The sequence below is a fragment of the Choloepus didactylus genome (assembly GCF_015220235.1).
Source record: "Choloepus didactylus isolate mChoDid1 chromosome Y unlocalized genomic scaffold, mChoDid1.pri SUPER_Y_unloc3, whole genome shotgun sequence".
NCBI lineage: Eukaryota > Metazoa > Chordata > Mammalia > Pilosa > Megalonychidae > Choloepus > Choloepus didactylus.
In genome coordinates, this window is record NW_023637626.1 from 23,836 (window position 1) to 49,042 (window position 25,207).

The 25,207-nt window shown below is 48.4% G+C and overlaps 1 protein-coding gene across 2 annotated transcripts; it reads left to right on the forward strand.

Moving 5' to 3' along the window:
- The first annotated feature begins 20,826 nt into the window (after positions 1-20,826).
- Positions 20,827-24,603, forward strand: LOC119525962 (TSC22 domain family protein 3-like). Of its 2 annotated transcripts, none has more exons than XM_037824736.1 (3): positions 20,827-21,180; positions 21,924-21,975; positions 23,075-24,603. In XM_037824736.1, exons 1-3 carry the CDS (start codon positions 21,071-21,073, stop codon positions 23,303-23,305), a joined length of 393 nt encoding a protein of 130 aa, XP_037680664.1. In that variant the 5' UTR covers positions 20,827-21,070; the 3' UTR covers positions 23,306-24,603. The 2 variants fall into 2 exon arrangements, with proteins under 2 accessions (XP_037680664.1, XP_037680665.1); XM_037824737.1 differs by lacking the exon at positions 20,827-21,180 and adding an exon at positions 21,380-21,551.
- The last annotated feature ends 604 nt before the right edge of the window (positions 24,604-25,207 follow it).

Here is a 25,207-nt window from a genome sequence, read left to right on the forward strand (position 1 = left end):
ATCCCCCCTTTCTCCATTTCATGATTGCTATCATCCTCCCTGCCCCCACCCCGCCATCTCCACCTCTCAGGCCGCCTGCAGTCTTTTCCAACAAGGCGGGGATGACTCCTCCATTAAGAAGAGCTGCGCTCAATTATTGGGAAACAATCTCCGAGCCAATGAAATGTCTGCCTAAAGATTGTTCTTGGATCAATGGGAATCCTATGGGTCACCCTTGGACAGATTAACATAGCTAAGAAATGTAATATAGATATTCAATACTAGAATTTTGGTGAATTAATTAAAGCCTTGTTTTTAGTTCTATCAAGAAGGAAAATCATTTATTATCTTTATCTGACCCTGTGCCTTCAAGAGAACTCTTATTCTGTGAAAATAAGGGCTGAGGTAGGCAGTTCACACATATTTGTGAAATCTATGCAGATTATCTCACCAGTGGCTATAACAGTAATAAACTAAAGTGACCCAGTTTAAACAGATGTTTGGGGCTGACAATTGAAGTGCAAACATGAACCTAATTAATGATTTGGTTAGTAATAAGTTCATTCTTTAGAGATATTAACTAAATTTTCAGTTTTAGCTGTAACATAGGTCTCCAGGCTTCCTTTGTTTTCTTCCTGTTAGAAATTAAAAATTTTTAGCTACTCAGTCTGTGAAGCCACTTGTGAAACAGGGGCCCCCCTCAAGGCAGGAGAGAAAGGTAAAACTGGAGACAGTTCTGATTTGTATGTTTTAGGAAAAGGAAGTCTCTCAGGGTTTCCATCCATAAATGAGTGTGTCCACCATCAAAACTAGTCCCTCTATATATTCTGAAAGGTAAACCATAAACAAGGTATATGTTAATATATGTTAATGAATGAACACGATACCTAATTTCAAATAATTTCTTATCAATAACTCACTCTGGATACAATGTAGACACATAGCTAGATTCAGGAATACTGCTGCTTCTGGAAAGGAACCTAGAAAGCAGTATTAATACCCTGTTTCCAAAGAGAAATTGAATGCCCAGCTCCTGGGCTTAATGGCCACTTGATGTGAGGCACCCCACCCTTGTCCCAACAGCCTATTTATTATTTCAGCAAGATGGGATGGGACAGGGGTAGTTAAGTCAACTGACATGCTGGCTTTGGGTGGCCCTCCCTTCAAGAATAGTTCTTTCTTTGCTGCAATGGATACATCCAGCTGCAGATTTCCATCATCACTGGATATGCTTGCAGATGAATTCAGAAATTATACTGGCCTCCCCAATTGTTACTGAGTTGAACAAGCACTATTGAGACCAATCTCTTGGCCCACACCATTGTACTTGGGTACCACAGGAAGAGGGAGGAGGAAGGAGGGGAGAAAAAAACATGCTTCCCACCCTTGAGGAGCTTTGAGTCAAGTTGGGGAAATGGAATACATGCAAAGAAACCACTCAAGAACAATTCTAAAGAAATATGTCCACAGATGCAATATAACAAATACCAGAATGTCCCATAAAATGAAGGACTCTGGCATTAGGTGGAATTAGGTGGAAGATGCAACTATCTTAGCCCAGGGCTTCATAAGTGGAAGGTCAAGAAGGACCTTTCTCTAACTGTTTACCACAGTCCTCAGCAAGAACAAGGGGAATGGAGGTGATTAGAGTAGGTTCCAAGCATGCTTTTAAGTATTGAAAGTGGTGGACACGAATGTCTTTCATGCAGAGCTCTTTATTTTAATGGTGCTTCTCTTGGACATCCAAGTCACCCTGTCTTGGAAAGCAGCTTGTGATATCTCCACACTGGCCATCGTGAAGGGCTGGTGGCTGGCAATAGTGGAGGGTTAGCCATGTCAGAGAGGGTGGGGAAGCAGTACTGGTGGCCTCAGCTTCAGCCCCAGCCCATAACTTGAGCACAGACCTGGCCAATTTAATTTTGACCTGAGCATACTGGATCAGCTTTGTGGCTCTTGCTATCTGCCTACAATCTGGCTCCAGTGCTCATTCAAAGTTGAGAAAGCTATCCATGGCTTATCTTCTCAAAGCTGGTAGGCAACACCCACATACCTACTTTCTGTTCCATGTTCACTTCAGGCTACATACACAGGCCTCAGCTGGAGTATTATGGCTGGGCTTGGAGGGAGCAAAATGGGCTCTGAATCCCAAAGAAGTGGCAAATGCCACATACATGGATTTGCCCCCACATTGCCCCAAATCTCCCCAATTAGTGGAAAAACAAGGGCTGGGCTTTCACCCTTTTCCAGAGCATGAATCCACAGGAGGAAGAAAACTGTAGGAATGGTGAAGACAGGCAGGGAAGAGCAGTGTTCCCCAACCAACTCAGGCTTGGTATTGAAACCTTGGGCTGATGCTCACCTGGTCTAGCAGCCATCAACAGGCCTGTCTTGTGACAGGCAAATGAGAGAGTGCTCACAGCCCCCTGCCAGACTCATGATGACCCCCCCAGCCTTCATTACCTACTCCAACTCTGCACCTGGGTCTATTGCTTCTGAGCCCCCAAATTCCTGCTTGGGCCTCAGATTGGTATATCTTCTTCTAACCATGGCCCAGAACCCAGAAGTTTTAGGAACAGTGCCCTGAATTCTAGTCGCAGCTCTTCTACTAAGCACCCAAAGTCTTTTCTCCACTCCTGGCCTCCGTTTCCCCATATGTAAGATGAAAAGATTGGACTAGGTGATCCCTAAGGCACCTTCTATCTCTGCTGTCCTGTGAGTCTGTGTGTCCTCCCTTTTCTTATAAGGTAAACACTTTTGTTTGGGGGGAAAACAAGGCCTTTGAGGACGTTTGGTTTGGAAGCTGGTCCAGAATTAGGAGCTCCTGGGCCCACGACAGCACACCGCAAGTCTAACAGCTCTTCTCCTATACAAGGCAACGGTGTTCTCCTTGGCTGGAATGTTTCTTGGTCTGGTAATTACTGGGGAGAGAGTTTCTACGGGTGACAAGACTCAGGTGTGGCCCTGCAGAGGGAGCTGTTTGCTTATGCTGGAGAATTCAGAGGGTGCCCCAAATTGCTCCCCAGCTTCTCATCCCTAGGGGGAAAGGTGGGAACACCAGAGAAACTCAGTGACACTAGGGCCAGGGAGGCCTGTAATCACATTCTGGTATGCAGGTCCTAGAGTTGAAACAGCCTAGCCCATTCTCTGGGTTAAGAGACAATGGGAAGATGGGTGGGAAGAGCAGGTGGGCACAGCCTGCTGATCCTAGAGGTGGAGCAGGCAGTTGTCTATCTGGCAAGATTTCAGGGGCCCCAAAGCAGACTCCACCCCCAAAATCTCCCCCATCCCATGTAAGCAAACAATGGTGCATTTCGTGAGCACATGCTGGGTGTTCCACATTGTGCTCAGCCTGTGTAGCAATTTGTCAAGTTCAGCCATTACCCACCGCAGAGTCTCTTCCTCGTAAAAGCTTTGAGGGGTTAGGACTGAGGTCAGGGCTGGGAAGGCAGGGTCATTAGGCACACAGATGGCCTTGGGCGGCCTGAGAGGGAGAGAGTATGGTGAGAGGCCCTTGGATGGTGAAAGAAGGCCTGAGGGAGACAGGATAGGTGGTGAGGGATATGGGGGTGGGATGGGAGATGTTCTTAAAGCAGGGTGGAGGTGTACAGGAGACCAAATTTGGCTGAGGGCCAAGCCCTGGAGGCAAAACCCAAGATGGGACAGAAGAAAGGGGCAGGCATAAGGCACGCTGGTATTTCCTGTAGGGGGCTCTAATACGTAATCCAAATGAGTCAAGCACAGCAGGGGTGGAGAGGCATAATAATCTCTGACAGTTGTCCAGGGCCTTGCCATTTAAAAAGCCCTTTCAGGTGAAATCACTGCCCTCCCCTCTACGTGGGATCAGACTCCCAGGGGAGTGAATCTCCCCGGCAACGTGGAATATGACTCCCGGGGAGGAATGTAGACCTGGCATCGTGGGACGGAGAACATCTTCTTGACCAAAAGGGGGATGTGAAAGGAAATGAAATAAGCTTCAGTGGCAGAGAGATTCCAAAAGGAGCCGAGAGGTCACTCTGGAGGGCACTCTTACGCACACTTTAGACAACCCTTTTTAGGTTCCAAAGAATTGGGGTAGCTGGTGGTGGATACCTGAAACTATCAAACTACAACCCAGAACCCATGAATCTCGAAGACAGTTGTATAAAAATGTAGCTTATGAGGGGTGACAAGGGGATTGGGAAAGCCATAAGGACCACACTCCACTTTGTCTAGTTTATGGATGGATGAGTAGAAAAATAGGGGAAGGAAACAAACAGACAAAGGTACCCAGTGTTCTTTTTTACTTCAATTGCTCTTTTTCACTCTGATTATTATTCTTGTTATTTTTGTGTGTGTGCTAATGAAGGTGTCAGGGATTGATTTAGGTGATGAATGTACAACTATGTAATGGTACTGTAAACAATCGAATGTACGATTTGTTTTGTATGACTGCGTGGTATGTGAATATATCTCAATAAAATGAAGGTTAAAAAAAAAAAGAAAGAAAAAAAAAAAGCCCTTTCACACACACACAAGATCTCCTTTAATTTTCATAACCGCTCTGTCAAGGTGGCTAGGACAGTGATAATTATCCCCATTTGACAGATGGAGGAACTGAGACAAAGATTAAGTGACTTGCCCAAGGTCACACTGAAAGTTTTAACAGCAGAGATAGGGCCTCAACTTTGGGCTCCCAAATCCTAAGGCAGTGAAGAAAAGCCAGAACTGGCCTAATGAGTATCCAGAGTTCATAGCCACCTCCACAGTGTTATTTCAGGAATTCTGGGAAGGACCCCTGCCCCATAAATATCTCTCTCCCAGCTCACTAATACTTGAAATTTCTCCCTTCATTGTTTTGGATTGAGACCTTGGCCCCTGTTAAACATGAAAGGGTGAAAGGACACTGGAAGAAAGAGAGTGGGGCAGGGGCAGGCTGTGGGGGAATGCTGGAAAACACCTGAGCACCTCAGAATAATGCTTGGGGGCGTGTTGGGAGGAGTTGCATCCAAGTGTGAATGCAGGCAACACAGGGAGGAGTTGGGGGGGGCAAGTCTGCTGAGAAGCCAGCCTTGGAGAGCTCTCGTGGGTGACTGCACCAGCCCCAACCTGAGTCCTTGGAGAGGACTCCCATGTAGCCTCCAGGAGGGAGGAGAGGGGAGGGGAAGGGCAGCAGCTGGACAAGGAAGCAGGTTGGCCTCTGAAGCAGGGACTGTGGAGGGACAGGAGGGGGGGGGGGTGAGGGCAGCTATTCAGAGAGCTGGCCTGAAGCCAGGGGCCAGTCCCAAGGGGGTGAGCAGAGGCTTGAGAGCTCTGGGCCCCCTTCTGCTCTTGACCTTGAGTCACCATGCAACGCAGCACTTTTCCTTCCTCAGCCCAGACACCCATTGGGTCTCTGTTATCTCCACTTCCCGTTTTACAGAAAACTGTGTTTAAGTTACTCTCCTGGCTCCTCCTCCTGGCCAACCCTGTCCTTTCTACAACCCTTCCCCCCACTCCCACCCCCTCCCTCCTCCAGCATCCTGCAAGCTGCCTGTGCCTCCTGGAAGCTCTTTCCTGCTGCCTTGGTCTCAGATGCTTCCCCTCCCCAGCACAGGCTGCCCCTGTACCCAATGGTGCACAAATGCATCCTGGTCCCGAGGGCAAGGGCCTGAAGACCTCAACCTAGCCCTTGGCTTAGGCCTTGTGACTCATAGGTACAGCTGTAAAATAGCTGCATCTGAGGAGATGGAGGCAGAGATGATTAGAACTGGCAACAACTTTCGAAGTCACATTTGCCATTCATTCATTCTTTCATTTGTTCATTCAATTATTCCATTTATAGAGCATGTACTGTGTGCCAGGTAGACTGTGGTAGACACTTGGGGTATAGCTCCTGGCTTCATAGAACTCCCAGGCTAAATAGGGGTGACTATTACTCATCAAATGAGCCCCCAAATAAATATAAATGTGAAGCCCTGACCCTCTTATTTTACATTTTAAGGGAAACTGCGGCCCAGCGTGGTTATAGGACTTTACCAAAGTTTGTCCAACCACTGTTCCAGTGCTTTTCCCCCCATATTCTGGAATGAATGCAGCACAAGTGTAAAGGAGTATTATTTATCCCTGTACATGGAGTCAACTTTACCTGTAGTCAGAGTAGACCATGACCTACTTGGCAAGGGTTGAAGATGATTGAAAAGCAACTCCCCACTACTGACTCCCCTCCCACAGCTGGTTCCCTTCCCCACCTCCACCTATGCCTAAAATTTTACCATCATTGACTCAAATCTTTGGGTTAAAGCCCCTGTGATCTGAGGGGGAAAAAACCCACAAGCCATTATCTGTCATTTACACAAATGAATTTCTCTGATTTGTCCCTAAGGGATGGCCCAAAGGCCAGGTACCTTTGATTTGGGGGACAGGGACTGGGAGTTTCCTTTAAAAGTGGGCGTTGCTAGGGAAGGCAGGGCCTGGGTCGCTGGGAGGGACCCCAGGGAACTCCAGGGAGCAGGAGGACACAGGTCGCCTGAGGGGACAAGCAGGAGGAAGGTCCCTGAAAAGGAAGCAGGGAGGTTCTGAAGACAAACTCCTACTTCACAATTTAGCCTTGGGGCTACTGCTGCACAGAAGGCATGATCGGTGACATTTGGTTTCAAAATACATGCTTACATTTGTTTTTTCCTTATCCTGGATTATACTGAGTCTTTTGTCCCTTCCCCAACCCAGTGTCTGGGTAGTCTGTACTGATTTGCAATCATTGGGGTGGAGTGGGGGTGGAGGAGGCTTCCACTGGGAACGGCTGAGCAGCTGGCCTTAACCAATCTGCCAGTCCCTGATCTGAAATTCAGATCAATTCTGTCCTGGCATTCTAGGAGTTTGCTCACACTTCCAGGGAATTGCCTTGGGAATCCTTCAGTCAATGAAAAGAATCAGCTCTGCCCGAGGGCTAACCCACCCTGACACTGCTAAGGGCCAGTTTAGGATTCCTCTGCAGTTGTGATGGAGGGGTTTAATGAGAAGAGACAATGGTGCAAGTTCCAGTAGCTGCCTGGAGTACAGCCCTGCCTGGCAATCTCAAAAAAAAAAAAAAAAAAAAAAAAAAAAGCTAGAGACAGCCCAGCACTTGAGAATCACAGACCAGGGGTTCAAATCCGTCCTCAGTCTCAGTCTCACCACTTTTTAACTGTGTGACCCCAGGCAAGTCGTTTAACCTCCCTGAGCCTCAGTTTCCTCAATCGCAAAATGTACCTAATGATAATATAATCCCCAACTCCTAAGACTGTTAACACGATTCCAAAGGCGAATGCATATAAAGTTCTTAGTACAGTGCCTGCTAAGCAATCAGTGCATGGGAGTTACTGATGTTATTATCTGGACCAGATGAGACTTTGAGATCTCCTAGTGAAAGGTCAAGACCTAATGACTGTGGATCCCTACTCTGCCGTTAACTCAAGATCTTCATGTGTCAGGTTTGCTGAAAGTAGGGCCCACCTGCAGGGCATTCCCCTCTCTGGTGATTCATGGGTGGGATGCATTCCACTCACCTATTTTAAGCTGTTCTATGTTTTTCTTCCCCCCTGACATGGATGTGTTTACACAGGGGAGGACAATCCCAGTCAAAACAAGATGAAAATACACTGCTGGCTGGAAGCCCCAGGCTAACTGGTTTCAGGTCCTCTCCCAGCTGTCAGTGCTTCATAACAGGGCCATGGGGTGGGGGTGGGGGTGGTCCCAGCCCTACTTGCCTGCCTCCTTTTATCGGTCCAGCTCTGCCTGGTGCCAGGCAGTTGGCCATCACTTGGCCAAGTTCAAGGGGGTCTCCTGGGGCTGGGGTTTCTACAGGGTTTTAGAAGGGAAAGAAGGAAAGGTACTGAGAGGCAAGGGCTACCCTCACTAGCTCCGGTGTGAGTATTGTTTGTGCTGCCAGGGCTGCCTGGTACACAGACAAAGAAGGCAACTGCCAACCTAGAGTGGCAGGAAATGACCAAAGAAAGCTCCCCTGCTGACATGCCCTGGTGCCGGGAATTCCTACGCACACACACCCCCACCCCCACCATTAGTCTCATTCCTTTGGGTTAACAGTAGGCTCTTGGTAAAAGGAAATTACCCCAGGGAAGGAGAACCCATTCAACCCCTTATTAGCCCCTGACCTTTGCTGGGGATCCATTTCTCAGCTATATCACTTTATAAGTGAGAAAGTAGGGCTTAAGGGGGATGTATCTGCTGCAGATGCCTTAATGAGCTAGAAAAGGGGGTCTCCTGGCCAGGGGGCACAGAAGATTAAAGTCCCCAATTTTCCCAAGGCAGCCTTACTCCTCTCCACAGCATCTTCATAACAGGTGGCTTATATTTACCAAGAAGAGAAGGAGAAAAATAATCTCCTTTGTCATACACTCTACTACTCTGAGCTGTGCCCACTCAGAGGCAGTTTGATTTCTTGACAGTAAATCCAGGAATGCTGGGAAACATTTGCCAGTCTCCTGAAAGTCCCAGCAACCAGGCAAACAGGAGCCATTGTGATGCCCCAACTCGGCAGCACCCCACCTAGTCAATAATAAGCCAGTCTAGGCAACTTCTCTCACAAGCCCCACACAACTCAAACCAAACTGAGCAGATCATCAGGTTCTCGTCCTGAGAAAAACCAAGCAATTCCCCTTCTGAAAAGAGCTTTTTTATTTTAACAGAGATCCTCGAGACTTCAAACCCAAGGGTGACAAATGGTGAGAATTTCCTTTATCTTGGCAGGGGTAGGGATGTTTTTAGGAGGGGTTTTTGGTCCCCGCCTCCCCACCACCACCACCATCATTCCAGTTACATGGCTGTCACTCGCTCAGGGAAAGAGGTCTGCTAGCCCTAAATCCCTCTTTGATATTCATGCCAGCTGAGACTTGGCTGCTCCACTCCTGGGCTTTATTGCCTTCTACTGCTCCCTGTGGTTGACCTGTTCCCAACTGACTGAGCCCCTTTGGCTAAACATGGAAACTACACAATGTCCCAGCATTAGCAGAGAACTGGGAGCACACATATGGGCTTATTATCCATTTTATGTAAGAGGTTGGGCCTTGGTTCCAGGTCATTAGTGGCCACTTACTCAAACTGTTTGGGTTTTCCAGGTAGGTTTGATTTTTACAGATCTTTCATGGTTTTAACTGTAGAGTTTCTCTCCGACAATGATTATCATTAAAGTGGTAACAATGAAAGGCTAATTCATGAATTTGCCTACAGTTCTTCCCCATTGGGATCACTAGCAAAGTTCTCACACCTATCCTATCATTTTATTTATTTACTAAGTACATATTTATCACATTCATATTGCATGCTGGACAGTGGTCCAGGCCCTGGAAGTATAGTGGTGAGTAAGACAAGCCCCTGCCCTCACAGAGCTTATATTCTAGTCTAGAAAGACAAGCAATGCTCATTTGAGACCTTGAACTGCCTAATTGCAGTCATTATCCTATCTAGCTTGTTCCCTTGGTTCTACCTGAAGGAACAAAGGGCTCAATGATTATTGATTGCACCACTGGGGAGGTCCTTGAGATCAAAAAGCTAGAAATCTTACATATAGGGAAAGATCACGAAGACATTCAAGAGAAAAAAAAATTAAATGCCAATTCTGTTTTAACATCAATCTGTCAAATCACCCCTCCCCATAAGCAGTATGACTGATTTGGGAAACCATGGGCAGAAAAATTGAACTGGACAGAGGTTAGGAACCCCAGACTTTGAAAGAGTACTGAAAGAGCTGCTCATTTGGGGAGCCGTTACTGCCAGTGGTGTTTGGGGACCAGGGCGCTTATTCATCATGGAGCTTATCACGTTCACAAGGCTCTTGCTCTCCAAAGAACTTAGCTATGCCATCAACAGGGTGTCCATAAAGTCGCGGATGCACAGGTAAATACAGATAATGTCATCAAGGACGTCTTCAGTCTATAAAGAAATAAATGATACTATGTGTCCAAGCTTTAGAGGGTCCATAAACATCTACACCTTGGGTGATGTATATGTTGTGTGTGTAGGGAAAGGGTATTATTCTCATTTCATGAATGAGGACCTAGCAGCATAGGGGGTTTAGAAGCCTTCTCTGCCATCCCCTAGCTGACTAGTGGCCAAGGTGGATAAAGAACTCTGGTGTCCTGATATACTTTCTTGCTACTTGACCAAGTTCACTTAGAATGGATGCTAGAGCTGTCTTTCTAAGAGAGCACCACCCCTGGCATTTGTACTAGGGAAGTCCTGCTCAATTCCGCTTCTCACTACTATCTGTTTGAGGTCTCAGGACCAGCTCTGTGGGCCCAGTCCACTAAGCAACAGATTTTTGGAAAGTTCCTGATAACATGGCCAATGCCTCCTGGATTACCTCCCAACCGTGCCCCAGCCACAACTCCCCAAGATGTCCAAAGAGTATAGGTGAAACTCCCTTCTCTACTGCTGAGCTAGTAACTGTCTATATTTGGCCATTCCTCAGTTTCCATATTTACTTTAGCATTTCTGAAACTCTGTCAACAAACTCCACGGTATTATTAGTTTTAGCAAATAACAGGATGTCAAAACTGTTGACCAGGATTCATTAGTTTGCTGTTACAGCACTGTCCCAGGACATAGGTGCTGGTGTTCCTCTTATTTTTTAGGGTGTATGAGCTTTGGTAAGAGGTGTTTTCCTGATCAGGCCCACTGTACTCTGCTCAGTCTATAGGCCTTTAAGTCTGTTCATGCCCTTAAAGCCTTCACCCCCAAGACCTAGGTACTTCTTTCTTTGCCTGGTGGCACAGAGTCTGTAAGTAGTCTTTTATATCAGTGCAAACACTTTGAATTTTCTGCTTTTGTGCTTTATCCTTATATTATTGCTGTGGGGTTTAAAAGAAATCTGTACTTGGTAAGGTGGCTTTGGTGCTTAACATTCACATAGTTGGGAAAGGTTGGAGAAATGGTGTTTTCAGCTGGCACTACGGATGTCCAGACCTTTGGCCCAAAATATCTTTCTCTTCCAATGCCATACCCCAACACTGACAGTCTCAAGGAGCAAAAATCTAAAAATGTCACTCTATTCCTGACAGGCAACAAGTCCAGGCCTTGGGGGCAGGACAGGGGGACATAGCTTTCATGTTTGTTAGTGTAAAATAAAAATAAAATTAAAAAAAAATACCAGAACACACGCTGGATTCGTACCACAGAAAAGAATGAATTCCCCTCATGCTGCCCCTTGGGAGCAGGGAGCTGGTGAGCTGCAGATCCTTGTCAGGGAGAGGGCTCACAGCCTTGGGATGGGGTGAGGATGGTAGGGGCAGGTGTGCTGGAGGCTCAGAGCAGGGTGGGGATGGGCATGTTTGCAGAGATTCTGGCAAGTCTCTGTAGTCAACCTGAGCAGGTTCCCAAGGAGGGGAATGAGTCACACCGGTCCAGCTAACCTGGGAATCGACCCACGTTTGACTGGGCTGTGACAACTACAGGGCTGGCGGAAAGCTGGCTTCTGTAGAAGGGAGGTAGGGCTGGTTAACTGACCAAACGTTGCTGGTAGAGAACAATCTGCCCCCCCTGTTCTCTCTGCCTGGGCTCTTCTCCCGTCCCACCCTGTGATGCCTGTCCTCACATCCCTGCCTTCCCAGGCCAAGAGTTCTCGCCGACAGCTGGGAAGCACCACAGAAGTAATCTGTCACTTGTAACAGAGGCCAAATTTGCCAGAGATTTATATGTAAATCAGAGCAGGTTCAGGGTTATCCCTTTAATAGTCTCTCTCACTCTGTCTCTGAGAGAGACAGAGATGGCCTGGAATATGCCAAACCCCATCAGTTTGTCATACAAAAGTTAGGTCTCAGTGCCCCTGGAATGACTGGGGATCTTCATGTAGACTCTGCCCGGGCTCTCAAGCTTAGGCCAGTGGTTCCTAAAAGCAGTTCCATGGACTGGTGCCAGAAGAGCTGCCTCCAAATTACCTGAAGAGCCTTAGGAAAATACCCTTCTTACCCAAGACTATATTATACTAACTTTCCTAGGGCTGGAGCTCTGGAGATCTGTATTGTTCACAAGCTCCCCCACGTGACCCTGATGTTAAGAACCTCATCTAGACCCATTTCTTTTCTTCCATAGTCCATCATCATGGTTTGCCTGCTGTGTGTCCAGTTGTCTTACAGCACTGGTTGCCACTGACTATTCTGTCAAAAGAAATATTATTTAGTTTGTATTTAAGTATTTGTAACAGACAGTGGCTGAATGGGGTATCTTCCCAGGGCTTTTTTCATTGGAAAACAAATTTTTCCAATTCCTCAAAGTGTACAGAACTCCAGGAGACAGAATTAGAACTCAAAGGAGTGACTCTGAAAGTGACAGTTTAGGCACCTCAGTAGTCAGGTTAGGATAACAACTGTGAGTTAAAGGGAACTTTTTTTCTCAACTACACTACTTAGGTAGCCAGTCATACAGAATCTGTGCCAAGACTGGGTCTAGTTAGAACTGTCCTCATGAGGAAGCTGTGGGAATCATTTCTCAGGCATTCATATGATTGTGTCCAAATGGAGCTTGTTTTTATTTCTCCTGCATTTAAAAGAGTCCATTTTAATGTATGACTGACATCTTTGAAAACTGTGGTCCTGGCAGTGCTGGAGCTTCTGTTTGCATTGTACAGTGTGAGGCTTTAAGCTGATTCCTTCGGTGCCCACTTGACTGCCACCCCAAGCTTCCCCTAAGACCCTGTCCCCTATGACCTCTGAACAGCACACAGCCAGTCCTGAAAATCAGAGAATAGAAGCTGTGGCTTTTGACACTCTGTGCCTAGTGTGTCTTGTCTTGCCAGGTCCTGTCACCTTACTACCTCTTTTGGGTCACGGGAAGCTGGCAAAGGCCAAGTGAGTGTGGGTGTGTTTCTGTGTGTGTAAAAGTGAATGAGAGAGAGACCTAAGGCCTCTCTGCCCATCTCTGTCAATTAGAGTGCGTGAAAGGCTTAAGAGAGTGTTTGCATAAATATGTACGTGCTTCTGTGCTTCTATTTTTCCCGATAAGGTGTGTGTATTCCTTGTCATCAATTCTCAAATCGCGCTGGGAGGCCTTCCTTAACCTCTCCCAGAACTCCTTCAAATTCCCTGGCACTGTTCCCATGGCTGGGGGGCCCTGCCCAGAGAGGAGCTTGCCCTGTTTCTCTCCTTTCTTTCTGTTCTTGACAGTAGTGAGCCTCCTGCCCGGTTCCAGCACCCTCTTCCCCCCCGCCAACCCAGCTGGGCTCTCTTCCTTCTGTCCAGGGAACCAAGTGGGGATAGGGTGGAAAGCTGGAGGTCCTTTGCAATCTGCAGAGCCCCTCTTCACAAGTCATAAGAGTTCTACAATAGAGGATCAAGGAGCTACCGCAAGTGAGCCCACAGTGAATAGTTAGTTCTGCTGTGAGGTAAGTGAGGGCCTTGGGAGTACAATATGAGGGGTCATAATACTTACCCGTCATGACCCAGGACATGGAGTGCCTGAAGAAGCCGGCATTATTGCTGTCCCTTTGTTACCTACGGAACCTGTGCCACTTCAAAGTTCCCCCACTCTGTAATGAGGTCCACAACAGAAACCAGGTGCTCCACCTCAGAGCCCCTGCCCTCTGCACAGGCCCCTTGTCTGCTGGCTCCCCATCTCCAACAAGATTCCTCCTAGTTCTTGTCCTCCAAGCATTGCCAATAGCCACAAGTCCTTCACGTGCCACTCAAAGTAACCCTGGCAACCGCCAGAGAAAATGGCGTAGAATTTCAGCTCTTGGGACTGCTCCACAGAGCAAAAGGAATAGAGAGAGGCCATGTCAGTGCCTTCCTGGCCTGGATAAGCTAGTGGAAGACTGGTGCAGACAAACAAACATGGAGAAGGTCCATGTTCTTGCTGCTTTCTTTCCCAGCCCTGGGAAGGCTACAGTGGGTCAGGATTACCAGAGGGTTTGCTGGCTTAAAGTTGCTCATCAGACTGCGAGGGGAGGGCAAAGAAACTGAGCTCCTGCTTCTGAGAGAGAGGAAGCTGGCCAGAGAAGGGAGGCCAAGAGGTTGGCAGGTAGATGTGAGCCCCACACTAAAGACCTCCATCTCTGAAGGAAGGGACTGACAACTCAGAAAGTATAGGCCTGCACATTGTTCCCTTGGCTTGTAAGTCCCCGGGGTCCTGGAAGTGACCCTTTCTGGCACTGTGAGCCGCAAGATCAGAGGAATAGTAGGCCCTATAGAAACTCCAGGCTTCAAGGCTGCTGTGTTATCCCCATCTAGATGGGCCAAAGGGCAGGGTGAGAAGAAGAAAAACACACCCATTCTGTGGAATTAATTGATGCCCAGGGATGGCAGTGATGTGGCCCTCCCCCAAACCCCAAGCTGCCCTCCCCAGCACCCCCAAGCCCTAGGCTTTTTCCTGAAGCAAACATTTCACTGAGTTCTAACCAGCATGGACACTTCTGAATTTGCTACAGACCCAGGATATTTTGGAAGGAAGCACAATTTTGGACTTGTACTACCAGTTGTTTTTGTTGTTTTAATTTCCCCAAAATGTGTCTTGTACTTTGAATAGGCCTTCCATCAACTTTGAATTGCATTGACTTGAATTCAGTTGAAGGGTGATGGCAGCTAGTGGGGTGAGGGCAGTGATTCCATTTACCAAGGTCAATTTTGCAAACTTTTTGGCAGGATTTTCTGTTTTATCCTTGTAGATGGGCAATTGAGAGGTTGGAAAATGAAGAAGAGGGCTGAGTCAAATTATGGAGGGCAATTTTCCCAGCTGTAAGGCATAAGGGGGAGGGAAACAGGCATAAATATTGACATAAGATTCATGAAATTTAAGATCCACTAAGCTAAACTGCATTCCTGGATAAAGTTGCCAATACTTCCAGTCCTGCTGAGACTCTAGGACAACTCTCCCCTGCCATGGTTAGTGACCAGAGTTGAAGTGACAAAGATGATTTGACAAGGGCAGTTTTTGACTTCTCTGAATTGGTGGGGGGTGGGAGCTGCTGCTGTAGAATGCCTTGTCAAAATGTGTTTTGGTTCTGCCTGTCATCCCTAGTGTCACACAGAGATTGTTTGTGAAGCTGACATAGGACCTTGTCCAGAAGGGAGCTGAAAGGCACAATTCATTGCTCCTGCCATCATTTGGTGCCAGGGTTTGCCCTAGATCAATTGCTAGCAGCTTTTCTAAGAGATTGTCCATCTCAGCCAGCATTCTCCTTGGGCTCTCTCCCACCCACCAGCATCTTCTGCTTCCACATCACCCCTCCCCATTTTCTTGTCTCCCAAACCTGGGGTTTGGGCCCTGGTCATGCAGGGCAGTTCACATGATCCACAGAGAACAAGGCACTTTCTCTGTCATGGTCCTTCATTCTTGCTTCCTTCGTTTGGACTTTGGGGATTTTCCATGAAGCCTAAGTAACTATGTAAGTAGCAGGGGCCTGCCTGACTATAGTCTTCCATATTGGAGTGGAACCAGAGAGAAGAGAGAAGAGAGAAGTGAGGCCAAATTATACGATGGCATTTCAACCTCCTTATTCTCCCAGCCTCTTCAGAAAAAGGGACAAGTAAGTAATTAGAACTAGACAGGGATTCAGACTGAAGGGGGCCGCCGTGGAGGAGTAAGTGGGGAGTGATGTTTTTCAACTGTCCCATTAATGCTACACTAATGCTCTAGTGCTCAATATCCTTTTTGTATTTCCTTTTCTAGCTCCTAACCCAGTGTTTGCTTTGTGGCTTGTCCTGCACCTCTTGCATCGTGTCTTTTTCCACTTCTCCTGACACAGGACCCTGTGTTTTGCTGGCAACATTGCCGAATCCTTGGGTGGAACATTCCCTGTAGAAAATAAGGAAGACTTGCCTATAAATAGTTTCCTTCTGGCTGTGTGGTGCACAATGCATCAAGTGTGACAAAAAGGGAAGTGAGATGTTCCTCCATCACCACCCCCAACCTACCGCACCCACCCTCCATCTGCTCCCCACCTCTCGTCAGCAGGCTGAGATCCTGCCCGAGGGTTCTGCCGCCCAGCCTTTGCCCAGTCTTGGTTCCACTGTTCCGTGGGAACCCGAAGTAGGAAGAGCTCTTGTCCCAGAGAGTCTGGCTTTTGAAGTGGAACAGAGCGGTGGGAAAGCTGAGACATTTCCTCCAGCTCAAAGGGAAGAAATCGGCTTCCAGGGCCTCCTGAAATGGAAGGAGTTGGCCCCATCCTCATTATGCTCCCCTCCATCTAGCAGGTTGCCCCTGAGAGAGAGCAAGCCAGCTATATCTGTTTAAGTGCAAAGTCCCACAGCATTAGGGCTAAAACAGAGCAGGCAAAAGGCATGGCTCATCAAGATGGCTGCTACTGCCTGCTGGCTCTGGGTCCAGCTCACATTGTCAAGTTGGAGGAGGTCAGAAAGGGAGCTTAGGAACATTTACACACCTTGGAGTTGCTGGGCTGTTGAATGCTTAGCCACTATTTCCTGTCTTGGGGGTCCACGCCACAGATCACGAGGACGCCGGGGGCCTTGTGGATGGATCGGCACTTGACTCAGAAATGCTACAGCAGATAACAGATTTCAGGTACAGCACAAACTTCCACTCACTGCAAGGTTTGGCGCAGCTATTTGGGGCAGAGGAACTGTCTGGTGTGCCAAGAGTTAAGAAGATAACCCTTCGGGTTCCTCCTCCTTCTCCCCTCCCCTCAACTCCCCACCTACCCACCCCCAGCTCCTCCACCCTTCTTGAAAATGTTTCTACAATGTTTAAGTCCATTGCCTTCCCCTAGCCATCAGACCCTGGGGTCCATCACTGTATCTTTGCAAATAGAGGAACCTAAAGCCTCACTAGGCAGAGCCATAGATGTAGAGGGGACAAGAGACTGGCTGAGTGTGGGCTGGATCTGGGGCGCTCTTTAGAAGTTGTTGTTTAGACTGAATCCCTGACATGAGCTTGGTTTCTTGTTGTGGGCCTCATCCTCCTAAAAACTGAGCACAGCAGGAGTAAGGAAAGAAAGGAATTAAGTAAGGGTGCTGGTTAGTGGGGCCCCAGGAACTCAAGGTTTGACTGGACTGGGATTATTATTCTGCCCCTCCATACCTTATTTGGAATATTGTATACCCCAGGAGTACATATTCCATTCTAGGAGCCACCTAGTTGGATTAATATTTCCTGTTTCTTAGACAAAGATAGCTTTCTTTGAGGACTGCTTGGCTGCCTTTTGAAACGACCTGGATGAGCACAGCCCTCTTAGAAACCTTATTTGGACAGTTTTGATGATCTTGTCCCCCTATTGCTGCTCCCTCTCACCTTCAGTGTCACAAGTCAGCAGCACAGAGAGAGTTCAAAGTCTGCCTCTGGGCTGCTGGCATCCTAGGGCACTTCTGCCCCTCACCATTTTTTCCTCCTCCCCTGTCCCCCTGCAGCTCCACCCCATCCCCCCGACTGCTCTGACTCGCTCATCCCAAGCCTCATTTTCTTCGTTCAACAAACATCCCCTCCCTAACCTCATCTCCTGCCTCACTATTAAGGGTGGTAGAACAGACTTAAGTCTCTAGGTCAGGAAGAACTGGGCAAGTTAGCCTCTCAGAGCCTCGGTTTCTTCACCTGTGAAAATCTGGTGACAGCCCCTATGCTGCAAGTGGTACAGCCAGCACAGCCCGACCCAAAGCTGATGCCTGGTTCCTGGTAGCTATTATGCTCAATGGGTCTCAAGCTCAGCTTATATTTAAATTGCAGCATAATCCACATTCAATTCAAACCAGCTTTGATAACAAACATAACCCCTTTTCTCATCCCTTCCCAAACCACCTGGATTTCTCTGCCTCTGTCTCCATAACAGGGAATCCCTGTTGAAGGAGCCCTCTTTTTTCTGCCCCATGCCCTGTTTTCCTGGTAGTGTTTTGTTCCTTGCCAATGAATCTTATTTCTCCCTCCCCTTTTCTTCTCAGCATCTCCATTGGCTTCTTGGGGGGCAGGTAGCAATTGTTAATAAGGGGAAAAACTTACAAGCCAATGAAAGGTCAACTCAGATACTTGCTGAACCAAGAAAGCTCCTGGGTGTCACAGAAAGCAGATTAATATATTAGAGAATTCTAATATCTAGTAAGATTCTGATTTAAGAAGGGCTTTTTTTTTCCTCACCTAATGTTCTCGATGACCTATAAATATAGTTGGCATTTGGTTGTATCTAGTACATTCTGCTTACTGCAAACACCATGTTCAGAGAGCTTGTGACCTAAAAGTTAACAAAATGTCCTGAAGTTTGGGATCATCTCCCACCTACAACTGGGGTGAAGAAAAACACCATCCTGGGCTAGTGTAGTGGGTTTGCTTGAACAGTTCTATTTGTCAGCTCTTTGCAAATGTGATGGCCATTGTGTGCCACCCCCCTCCAAGTCACAGCGAAAAATATTTGCTGCTCAGTGCCATCACGGCACTGGCAACCTGGAAAAAATCAAGGCCTTCAGACTGGGCTTAGCTGGGACCTTGGCCAAGGTATTGGAGCCAGGCACCCAGTTAGAAGAAATATCCTGAAGCATATAATAATTCCCTTCTTTGTTGATAAGAGGCTCCAGTACTTTTCCAATGTCATGATTGCATTAGGTATTTCGTTGGACGACAGCTTTTGGAGCATTGATTCATGGGTACTGGCCTTAACTTCACCCAAACTATTATATATGTGGAGGAACCCAGTGTACTTCTTATGGCCCTTGGGTTGGCGTAAATAATAGTCCTGGTTGCATCACCTGTCCCTTGTCCTGCCCAGATTGCTCCATCCAGCAGCAATTCTGCTTCTGTCCACAAGGTGGCATCACTTAGGGCGGAGCAGGAGCAAATGACCTGAGAACCATGCCTCTGGTTGTTGTTTCATTACAGAAGTTGTAGGTTTACAGAGAAATCTTGCAGATAATACAGAGTTCCTATAAACCACCCTATTATTAACACCTTGCATTGGCGTGGTCCATTTGTTACAACTGATGAAAGCACATTTTTATGACTGTACTATTAACTACAGTCCATGGTTTAACTTAGGGTTCACTGTTCGTGTTGTGCAGTTCCATGGATTTTTCCTAAAACCTTTATCTTAGTAACATATCTCAAACCTAAAATTTCCCCTTTTAACCACATTCAAATGTATAATTCAGTGCTGTTAATTACAGTCACAATGTTGTGCTACCATCACCACCAAAGTGAGTATATGAAAATATATTTTGATGGAAACATATGAAACTCTTATTAGGCAACAGTAATCTTTTCATGTTCCTTGTGGTTTGGAATCTGTATTTTCCTGAAGGACTCTCCAAATATGTGGCTGGACCTGTCACAGGGCAGGTAGGATAGTTTATATATAGCCTTAGTTGATAGTTTTGTTGTCATTTGCTGTTTATAGGAAAGTTAAAAAAAAAACTGTTTTTAAAAAAATAGGTCTTTGTTGCTCAGATGTGGCCGTCTCTCTCTAGCTCAGCCAACTTGAAAGGTGAAATCACTGCCCTCCCCTCTACGTGGGATCAGACACCCAGGGGAGTGAATCTCCCTGGCAACGTGGAATACGACTCCCGGGGAGGAATGTAGACCCGGCATCGTGGGATGGAGAACATCTTCTTGACCAAAAGGGGGAGGTGAAAGGAAATGAAATAAGCTTCAGTGGCAGAGAGATTCCAAAAGGAGCCGAGAGGTCACTCTGGTGGGCACTCTTACGCACACTTTAGACAACCCTTTTTAGGTTCTAAAGAATTGGGGTAGCTGGTGGTGGATACCTGAAACTATCAAACTACAACCCAGAACCCATGAATCTCGAAGACAGTTGTACAAAAATGTAGCTTATGAGGGGTGACAAGGGGATTGGGAAAGCCATAAGGACCACACTCCACTTTGTCTAGTTTAGGGATGGATGAGTAGAAAATAGGGGAAGGAAACAAACAGACAAGGTACCCAGTGTTCTTTTTTACTTCAATTGCTCTTTTTCACTCTAATTATTATTCTTGTTATTTTTGTGTGTGTGCTAATGAAGGTGTCAGGGATTGATTTAGGTGATGAATGTACAACTATGTAATGGTACTGTAAACAATCGAAAGTACAATTGGTTTTGTATGACTGCGTGGTTTGTGACTATATCTCAATAAAATGAAGATCAAAAAAAAAAAAATAGGGACATGAGATCCCGGATAATGTATTTTCTTTGCAAAGTGGGGTCTGGAGACCTATAGGGGCTGGCATTTTGTGGTCACTCCAGGGCCCAGTTCCCTACTTTGTCTTCTCTCCACCTCTTCTGTCACCCACCTAGCCCCCAGCTGCTCCTGTCTACATGTTCACGCACCCTCCCCACCACACACATGCATGCACAGATTAGCTCCTGAGCCCAGTACATCCCACACCTGTACATTCAAAGGAGGAGGCGAGTAGATAGCTGCTAGTTTGGGGCAGGCAGCTGGCTGGTTGAGGGGACAGCTGGGTTGGTAGGAGAGGGAACATGTAGGTGACAACTATGTGCAGGAGAGAAGCTGAGAGGGCAGGCAGCAGGAAGATGGTGAAGCTCCTGATGATGGGGGTGGGTGTCCAGGGAGTGCTAAAGCATTGCAAAGCCATCAGGGTATGTTGGCTGACACTTCGAAAAGAGCTTTCAAACTCTTCTGTCCCAGAGCCGCCCTCTACTGAATGCTTTCTTTCTCCTGTTATGGCATTTGGTCTCCTTCTTCCCTAGCAATCAGCAATCTCTTAGGTTCTGCTCCCGTTTCGTTTTTACCAATCTCCAGAGCCCTCTTTGGAGATGCCAGTTGGCACAAGAAAGTGCTGAACTGTTTACAGTCCCAGCCTAAGGTTCAGGGAGGGCATGTGGTTTAACTGAGCCACAACGCCCTCCCGGTACAGGACTCATTTGCATGGCCCCTGATGCCATGTGACGCAGCCGGCTCCTCCTATATAAAGAAGCGGGAGCCGAAATATCTTCGACTCTGGGTTGGACTGACGGCCGTAGAGTTTGTGACACATTAGGTGATATCCCTCGAGTCACTTCCCTTCAACGAGATGAAGCGCCTGCCTGCATTTGGGTCCGCTCAGCAGCCTTGGCCCATTCCTAGCCGCAGGGCAGGACGCGCAGAGCCCAGCCCGGTGCAGCGCGCCAGCAGCCAGCGGCCGCCCAGCCCGCCCGGCCCGGCCCAGCCCGAAGCCCGTCCAGAGTTCCCCGGCAGCCCGAGCCACGAAAACTGAAATGTATCAGACCCCCATGGAGGTGGCAGTCTGTCAGCTGCACAATTTCTCCATATCTTTCTTCTTTTCCCTGCTCGGAGGGGATGTGGTTTCCGTTAAGCTGGATAACAGGTAAACCCCTGGCCTCAGCGGCGTTCAGAGCCGAGCCGGGGCTCAGGCCGGGGCTGGGCTCAGAGCCGGATCTCCGAGCAAGCGCTGCTCGGCCGGTCCCTGTTCCCCGCGGTGCAGCATCCTGGGAAGGGGCGGAGGGAAGGGACGCAGGGAGGGGGAGGGAGTCATCGCCACGCTGGGATCCGCCGTCGGAGCGTCCCTGCGGCAGCTGCGCGGTGAGAACAAACTGCTGCAGCCGCAGAGGCAGCCGGAGGCAGAGGGGCGGCGGGGCAGGGTTGGGCAGAGGGCTGTCTGCTCGCCGTGCGCTGCTGGGGAGGCCAGGCCGGTAGCTTCCGAGCCGGAAAGGAATTCCTAGCTAGCTTTGGAGCCAGGTAGGCTTGCCCGGGACCTTCAGGGTTGGGGCCGGCATGGGCCAGCTCCAGGGGACTCCCTGGGCCTCTCGCCCCCCATTGTTTGCATGTATCTCGGGCAGGGCGAGCGTGCCAGAGCGCCCCGGGGACCCGCGCGTCGCTGCAGTCTGAGCTCAGGGCGGCGGCAGCAGCGGCGAGGAGCCAGCCTGCATGGGGAGGTGCAGCTTCCTGCAGGGGCCAGGGAGAGACCTGGGGACAAATTACTGGGAACTCCGACCCAGGGAGGCGGGAGAGAGGGAGAGTCCGGGCAGATGGAGGACTTTGGCCACAGCTGCCAGGTACTCAGGGTGGAAATGAGTGGTAACGCGGTCGCTTTGCTTTTTGTCTTGGCAGTGCCTCTGGAGCCAGCGTGGTGGCCATAGACAACAAAATCGAACAGGCCATGGTGAGTGGCCTCACTGCATCATTCCTGTCTACAGAGCTAGCTGCTGCTTAAGTAACTCGGGGCAGGACTGAGGGGGCGGGTGCAAAAGCTGTTAGGCAAGAGCCTGAGGAAACTGACAGCCTGCTTCCCATGTCCCTGGATGCCTTAAGTAGAGTCCAGTTAGAGGGGCACCTTTTAGAACATTTCCAGTCTGCCCCTGTTGGGCTCCTTCCTTTCTCCCTCCCTCCCTCCCCCATCTCAGGGCTTTGCAGCAGCCTCTGGCTCCCTCCTTGGACCCGTTGCAGGACAGGGAGCGCAGGGACTTGCATTTGTCTGCATCCCGCAGTTGGCGGGGGGCACAGCTCATTGGATGCAACTGCACTGCATTGCCTCTGCAGAGTCTGGGCTGGGGTCAGGTGTTGGAAGGAAACAGGAAGCAAAGCACCCTACCCCTTCTCCCTCTCCTTACCAGGTAGAGGTCATACTCCACAGAGCAGCCAAAACGGCTGCAGGGGGTTGGGGCTTCCAGCAGTTAGCAGCCACTTAATTATGCCCTAGAGCCTAATGACATAGTTCCTGCCCCCAGTGCAGTCATCAATTCAGAGAGGACTCAGCAATCCCTGTACCTCCCCTCAGGGCTGATGTCAGACTCAGTGGGCTGGGTCAGGTGGAGGAGAGAAGGCTCCAGAAGAGCCCGTTTTATTCTCTCGGTGAAGATTTGTAAAGGAGACAAACAGTATGGGGTGCATTGCAGGTCCCGGGTATCAGGGCCAGCATCCAGACTATACGTTGAATGGGGTCCCAGCAAACCATCAGCCACCAGCTGAAGTCACACACAAAAGGCCCCTGAGCAGCCAGCTGACTTCGAAAGTCATTAGAAACTTGCAAGGGGCATCTACCTAGTTCAAAACTGGGCTTCCAACTCAGTCATGGCCCAAATCATCCAGCTCTCACGAGAGATGGTTTCAGTGCTTCAGAGAAAGATGCACGAGGAATGGGACTGTGGCACCATTGTGCTGAGGGGAAAGGCCAGAGGTCAGTGTATGAAGGAGAGCGCAGGCACACCAATGGCACAGTGACCGGCCCATGAACAACTTTGATGTTATTTCCTCTGTGGCAGGATCTAGTGAAGAATCATCTGATGTATGCTGTGCGAGACGAGATGGAGATCCTGAAGGAGCAGATCCGGGAGCTGGTGGAAAAGAACTCCCAGCTGGAGCATGAGAATACCCTCTTGAAGACTCTGGCCAGCCCGGAGCAGCTGGAGAAGTTTCAGTCTCGTTTAAGCCCTGAAGAGCCAGCTCCTGAGTCCCCACAAGCACCGGAGGCCCCCGGTGGTTCTGCAGTGTAAATGGCTGTCCTTGGGGTGGGCAGAGCCACTAAACTTGTTCTACCTAGTTCTTTCCAGTTTGTTTTTGGCTCCCCAAGCGTCATCTCACGTGGAGAACTTTACACCTAGCACAGCTAGTGCCAAGAGATGTCCCAAGGACATGGCCACCTGGGTCCACTCCAGTGACAGACCCCTGACAGAGAGCAGGACTCTGGAGGCTGAGTTGCATGGGCTTAGTTACCCCAAGCCAGTGAGTCTCTAATGCCACCGCGCCCTGGGGGCTCCCAGGGCCCGGGCAACTTAGCTGCAACTGGCAAAGGGGAAAGGTAGTTGGAGATGTGATGCCAGTTTGCTCCAGAAAGTATACGGGGTCTGTTTTTTCATTTCCATGGACATCTTCAACAGCTTCACTTGACAATGACTGTTCTGATGAAGAAGCCACTTGTGTTTTAAGCAGAGGCAACCTCTCTCTTCTCCCTTGCCTTGCAAGGGCCAGGAGAACAGATGGGAGAGATTAAGCCAAGTCAGCCTTCTGTTGGTTAATATGGTGTAATGCATGGCTTTGTGCACAGCCCAGTGTGGGATTACAGCTTTGGGATGACCGCTTACAAAGTTCTGTTTTGTTAGTATTGGCATAGTTTTTCTATGTAGCCATAAATGCGTATATATACCCATAGGGCTAGATCTGTATCTTAGTGTAGAGATGTATACATATACACATACACCACCTGCATGTTGAAGGGCCTAACCAGCTTTGGGAGTGTCGACTGGTCCCCTGTGTCTTCAGGCTAATTCTTTGACTGTGTTCATTTACCAAGTTGATCCAGTTTGTCCTTTAGGTTAAGTAAGACTAAAGAATAAAGGCAGGGAAGGGGCCAGCATCGGGAGGTGGCCACGGATGCCTTGCTGCTGCAGCTCCTTTCCATCTGTTCATCAAAGGCATGTGAGGTCCTCTTTTGAATGCCAAACCCACCATTCACTGGTGCTGACTAAACAGAATGGAGTTGAGAGAAAATAAGCTTGGACTTCACGGTGTCATTTAAAAACATTGTTTGTTTGTTTTTTTAACTCTTGTGGGAAACTTTCAAGTGACCAGCGATTGGCTTGATGGTGTCCCGTTGTGGACAATGGAATGACTTTGACCTGCTGGTGCCTGGGCAATGTCCTCAGGGAGCTTTTCTCTAGGGGGTTGTGTGACAGTGAACACTTTCCACTTTCTGACACCTTATCCTGATGTATGTCTCCAGGATTGGGATTTTGATTTTTCAAATGTAGCTTGAAATTTCAATAAACTTTGCTCTTTTTTTCTAAAAATAAAATTGGAGTCTGAATATGAATGGACTGGGCAGGAGGGACCCCTCACGTGATAGCTGTGGGGGGGTGCTGTTTTTCTGACTCACCAAACCTTCATTGAACACCCACTAAGTGCCAGGCCTGTGCCACATCCATGATCTTGTTTAATCCTCACAATACCGAGAGGAAGTCCATGCTCTTTATCCTCACTGCATGGGTCAGGAAGCTGAGACTCAGCGAATATAAGTGACTTGGCCAAAGTCCCACAGGTCTTATGGCAAACTGGGACTCAAACCCACATCCATCCCTCTCTGTCCTGCTCTGGTTTTCACATAAGAGGTTTGGAGTGGATAGCGAGGTGACTATTAACATGCGAGCTCAGCCTGAGGGGGTGATTTGGGAGGAAGGATGCCCCAAAAGCCCAACAAGAAAAGGGCCAGGGCTACATGTGAGGGAGCAAGAAGAGAGAGACCAAATGAACACAAGTGGGTCTCTTCCCTCTTCTGAAAGCCTCATCAGAATCAGTTTAATACCAGTCCACATATGGCCTTTGACTTTGACAAAGGAGCAAAGAGGGCCTTAGTGTGAAAAGGATGTAGATCACTGAAGGTGGCAAAAAAAACCCAGGCC